The 6,161-nt window shown below is 26.5% G+C and overlaps 1 protein-coding gene across 1 annotated transcript in view; it reads right to left on the bottom strand.

The window, feature by feature from the left end:
* Window positions 1–6,161, bottom strand: part of LOC105624139 (sodium/potassium/calcium exchanger 3-like) — a 13,019-nt gene that overhangs the window by 5,896 nt on the left and 962 nt on the right. The window contains exon 2 of the mRNA XM_012205498.1: window positions 3,016–3,507. Coding sequence (XP_012060888.1) covers window positions 3,016–3,507 — 492 coding nt within the window. The remainder of the gene's footprint in view (window positions 1–3,015; window positions 3,508–6,161) is intronic.

Below are 6,161 nucleotides of genomic sequence, written 5' to 3'. Positions count from 1 at the left end.
GAGAGAGAGAGAGAGAGTGTGTGTGTGTGTGTGTGTGTGTGTGTGTGTGTGTGTGTGTGTGTGTGTGTATGTAAAAGAGAGAAATGATTTATAGGATAATTTGTAGAACATTTTATTATTTTTATATATCCTAAACAGTTCGAAATAAAAAAAATTTGTTCATATTACAATAATAAAATATTAGCTCAATCTATCAAAATTATATAAATTATATATAGATATTGCATCTCTTGAAAACAATCACAATTACTAATTCTAAAAGGATGTTTAGAAGTATGTTTAGAAGTTTTAAGAATAAGCATACGTGAATTCGACGAATGAAATTTAAATTTTTTAAATATTTTTGTGAACATATTTTATATTCATTATTTTATATTATATTCATTATTTGTTTTGACAAGATATATATGCAAAATAAAATGAAATTCAGTAAAGAATTTTCGGTGATGCGTAGATCTTTAATTGAGGCGCAGCTTATAGTTCTAAAATCAACAGTCATAAAAGTAAAGTTTGTACTTCATATTCATAGATAAGAATTTTCTTGTCTTTGAGATATGCATTTCTTACGAGATGAACGAGATTGTAAAAATAATCTTAATGATACAATAAATGGCATTGAATGGAGTAATACATTATCATGGCATATTAGGTAAGAAGTAACGTAAAACGGATGTAAACTATTATAGCATATGTGAGAATTGTGTAACGTAACAATTTTATTTCTCAAAAAATTGTTATCTTATGTGGCAACGAAATTGATTAGATAAACAAAGTTAATTATCTAGGATCGGAAAGATAATTCCTCGTGATTAAAAAAGGATGTTTGAATGAAGTTGAATTATAAATTGATATGGTCAATTTAATTTTTGTTATGTTTTATTGCATTCTTTTTTCTTAAAATAAAAAACCCTTTGGGTCTCCATCAATAAACAAGAATCCTTTATCTATTGATTAAAGTGACATTATATATCTGATATAATATAATGGATCTTCTTTTGCGAATTATTATTTACTGTAAGCAATTTCTATGTCTAGATTCTTTAGATTAATGAAGTGAAGATTCTGAGAAATTTAAAAAAATACTATTTAATAGAAGAAATGTGTAATCTTTTCGACACGTGTAATCAATTGACCTTTACTTCGATTATTTTTACTTCGAATTAAATGTCGTAAACAATGAATTGCAAAAGAATTAAAGTAATCATGAGAGATGATAATGTTAGGTGTGGGAAAAAGTTCGTGGCGTTTTTCCCATTAGATGACATTAAAAAAACGCCACGAACTTTTTCCCATACCTAATATTACGTGAGATGTTATTACGTAAGATATTACTTAATATTGCATATATATTTGTATCATTTTCTGAACTGTGTATATAATATCTGTTTAATATCATCTCCTTTTTCTCTTTCGTATAATAGATGGTTCATATCATGGCACTTCATAATAAAAAAGGAAAAAACTAAGACTTTCCAGTCAGTCATATTTCAAAATTATCAAATCTCAATAGATAATTATGATTAGATAATTATAATTATTATTAAAGGAAAAGCAAATTTAGTTTTTAATAATGCATTTTGTATAACTTCACAATTTTACTTCATAAAAGTTACATTTTTCTTAAGCGATTTCTTTAAGAGTTAAGAGTTTATAATATTTGTAAAAATGTATTTGAAAAACTGATGAATAAGGTGTAATGTGATTTATGATAGAATTTAGATAAATAAAAGACAAATAAAATTTCAGATTATATCATACATTTATCGACAGAGACACTAGCAGACATTCTGTCGAAAGGATAATAATCATTAAATAATGTTACAGAGTAATGTTAATTTCACAGACGTTTATTACATCAGGAATAGTCTATAAAAATATTTCTTTTAAATAGAAATCTTTTTCTAAATGCGATATTTTCATTTTAACAATTTAATATAGATATTTCATTTAAACTATACATATAAACTATCTTACATGAAATATTTCTGCATCATTGGCATTATTAGGAATTCTAATTTATTATAATAATTAATATAACTACACCTGTTGGGGGGGTTAAACTTGCCAACATCTGCGTTGCCGACTTGTCAACATCCGCGTTGTGACTTGCCAATTTCTACATTTGATCAGTATTGTAACATATCTAGATATAAGTACATAGGTATGTTACAATGTTTAGTATGTACCTAGGTACTTTAGCAGTACCTATGCATTATTTAGGCAGAGATAAGATCGCAGCACAAATTTTTGCATAACGCATAGTGCATAAGAGAGCCAACCAATCAGAATCCTTCCTTTCTTTCCATTTCACGAAAAAGATGAACTTTGATTGATTGATTTCTCTTACATTAAATTATTATGTAAAAGTCTGTACTGCAGCATTTATTATTATTCCTGTAATTTTTTGTAGAGTATCTTTTAGATACAGAAGTACAAAGCTAGCTATATATCAATGACAACATATATACATAAATCAAATACATATTCTTATATTTTTCAATGATGGAAGCCAGAAATTGACAGTTTAAGACTAAGAAATTGAGTCAGTTACCGTTGTTGATTCCGTGTTCTCTACTTTCATTGAAAATAGAAAGAGACAAATATCACAAACTCTATTAAACTGTTATCTTCCAATTTCAAACTACAGAATGCTTGAGCTATGTATATGTCTTTGGAGTTAAACATTATGTCATTATATTACAACTTAATTTTATTCCTCCGAAGAAATTGACTTTCAGATATATATAATGTTTGAAACACTATTGATATTAAAAAAGTATGACAAAAAGTATGACAATTCAAACATTTTTATAAATATTATTCAATATTCAAAACTTTTAATATTCAAAGTAAAATTGATCACCATTTTCCAGTATTAAATTTCTATAAGCAAGGTATACCGTCAAGTGTGATTAAATGGAATACAAGTGTCTATATGCATTGCATCAAAGCCGAGATTTCAACAGCGTTTTTATCATTACCGCTCCACACTAATTCTTGTATAAGTACTAATACTTGAAGCATTACTTACTTGCATCGCCGATAACGCGCCACAAGCTGGTGTCGCAAAGGTGTTGAAAACTGCACCGCCCATCACGGTACCAACACCAAGATCAGACTGTGTCAGGAAGGTGCCAACGACATTGACAAATAATTCGGGAAAGCAACTCGCTGTGGCAAGGAAAGTTGCTCCGGCGACATCAGTGCTGATGTTTAATTGCGTACATATGATGTCAAGCGCCGGTAACAGATAGTCGTTACAAATGAACGCTGTCAGAATGAAACAATAGAAACCGAAGAGTAAGTGAAGTACCACCGCACCGTGACGACGCTGTTCGTACGTGAACACCTCCGAAAACTCCCTAATTGAACGCTCCTCGCAGTTCTCTTCATTGTCTTCTTGCTTCGCGAACAAGAGCTGATTGTCAGTCGATTCGCGAATGTTGTTTGGAACTGGGTCATTCTCCGGGAATCCTTTATGAATTGAGGTTGCAGATAGATTTCCATCTAATTAAACAAGCAAAGCGTCTATTCAGAAAGATTATTTAAAGAAAAGTAGTAATTAATCAATGTTTGTAAAAAAATGAAAATGAAAATTTTTATCCTTTTAAGATTCTTTTCTTATATAAATTGCAAAACTATATATATTTCAAATTTTTCGTAAAATCTTGAATGACAAAAACAAATTCTCATAACACGTACCTTATAATATTTTTAAGAATTTTTCATATTTTAACTTTATGAGGATTTCTTAAAAAATAGCATAACTTCCTTAGATTTTATAAATTTTCTTCAGAGAAATTATGAAATAAGAAATTTTAGAATATTTCAGACAATTTATAATATAATGAATTTCTAAAAATTGAATTTCTACATAGATTTTTTTTTTTAGCACTTTTGAAACTTTTGTGTTTTAATTCGCATAAAAACATTACTCGTGCATTTTAAATGTTCGTTACAAGTTAGAGATATAAAACAATGTAATTGCACGTTGCGATTGTTCTTCGCATTTTCATATCTTTTTCTTAAAATATTTTTCTATATTTCCAATGTTACAAAATATTTTATCTCCGTTTCTGTATCTATAATTATATAAAAACATTTTTTAATTTTCTTAAAATATTTGTTTGTATTTTCCAACGTTATTTTATCTCAGTTTCTATATCTATAATTATACAAAGACATTTTTTAAGGAAATACAGTTTTGTTAATGTACCTATGGACATTTGACATTTCTTATATTCCGCTTTGTATTTTTCATTTTATGATGTGATAACATAATACATGTATTATCTTTGTAATTATCTCAGACAAAAGAAATCTTGATATAATATGTGATTCGAGTACAGTATAATAACAAATTACTATTAATTGCGATATAAAATGCATCTTAAAACTATAATCTTTGTAAACTTATATAAGATTATAAACATTTTCACTTTCAAATTGAATAAAAATATTCTTCAATAAATAAATTAGGACAATGATGCACAATCCATGGTCCGCAAATGGCATGCGACCTAATTGATTTCTTATGATCGACCAACTCATATAGATAAAAATATAAAATTATATTTTCTATTTTATGTAAATTTAAAATGCATTTTAAGAAATTTTTAAGAATTTATATTTAAAAATGTAGCTTATATTTCATAAATAATATTAAAAAATGACATGTTTGTAAAATATTTGATTTTTTCAGTTATTTTGAGATATTTTTATTTCTTTATTGATAAGATAAAATTCAAAGTTAATCATTGTAGTAATTATTTTTACATGAATTGTAGACAGTCATGCAAAAACAATCATAAAAAATAAATAATTCAAATAAATAAATGGATACAAAATTTTATTTTAATATTAACAAAAAAATTATAGATATATATATATATCTACATTTATGATTTCTTTATTAATACGATTATATAATACAATTTTTTAATCCGTTTATTACATGCATGCACTGCTAAAAAAAAAGGAGAATTATTTAGTCATTTAAAAAGGAGCAAATTCAAAGTTACGTAACTTTGCGAAAAATAGTAACATAATGAAGAATTTTAAGAATTAAAAAAATTTTTTCACGCTCATTTTTAATGTTAAAACAGGTGATAAAAATTGACGAATATCGAGTGTCAATTTTGATCACGTGACCTGTTTTGACACTAAAGATAAGCATCGTATGTCAATATATAAACCTTAAAGCTTGAAATCTCAAGTTTCGAATGCTTTAAATTCTGTATCTTTGCAACAAAAAAGAGACATTAAAAAAGACATTAATTTAAAGTAAACTTTAAAAAATTGAAGAATAAACTTCAACTTTGACAATATACGAAAACAAAATTTTTTATGCAAATTTCTTCAATTGTATCGCAAAATAAAATATTTTCTCTTTAAAATTTGTCTTTATTGTGCTGCAATTTGTCTTTGCTAAGTTATGAGGGTTTAAAGTGAGTAGTGCATTTCTTTTCTTTAAAAAACAGCTGTGTCTTTGTGTTGTGTCACGTCGCGCCGGTATTGTGCTGTAACAATTTAAGCTGCACTTCCGTAAGATATTTTCTTGGCATTTAAAAAAATGGAAATACATTTACTTCTCTAAATTTACGCGTAATTATTATAGGCCGTAATGCGTAATTATTGCGTAATTAATGCCATATACATTTGTTATTTGACAATGATATCGTGATAATTCGTAACAGTTAAAATTTTAACTATTACGAAGTTGCAACAAAATCATCGTGAATTTATTATCTCGAAATTGTCACAAATTATCACAATATTATTCGATAATGATATCGTGAAGAAAAAGGGTATTTATGAAATATTTGTCTTAATATTAAAATGAATCATTCTGCTGTATATATTTTTTTGCGCAAACATAACTTAATTGGATATACTTTTTTTTATTTTTAGCATTTTAAGTCCTCTTTCTATGGAACAAATTCAAAAGATCTGTTCTTTTTTCATTCCAAGTTCTAAACTGATGCAATAAGTTAGAATAAAATAGATATAATTTGTTTATTCTAACTTATTGTACTAGTTTAGGGCTAGTTCAGAACTCTTCGAACAAACCTAAAATTATATTTCTTTGCTAAAATATATATATATATATATATATATATATATATATATATATATATAGTGTATACTTATTATATAATATA

Source organism: Atta cephalotes (genome assembly GCF_000143395.1).
Source record: "Atta cephalotes unplaced genomic scaffold scaffold00073, whole genome shotgun sequence".
Lineage (NCBI taxonomy): Eukaryota > Metazoa > Arthropoda > Insecta > Hymenoptera > Formicidae > Atta > Atta cephalotes.
The sequence above is the reverse complement of the archived record's forward strand: the minus strand, read 5'-3'. Positions and strand labels throughout refer to the sequence as shown.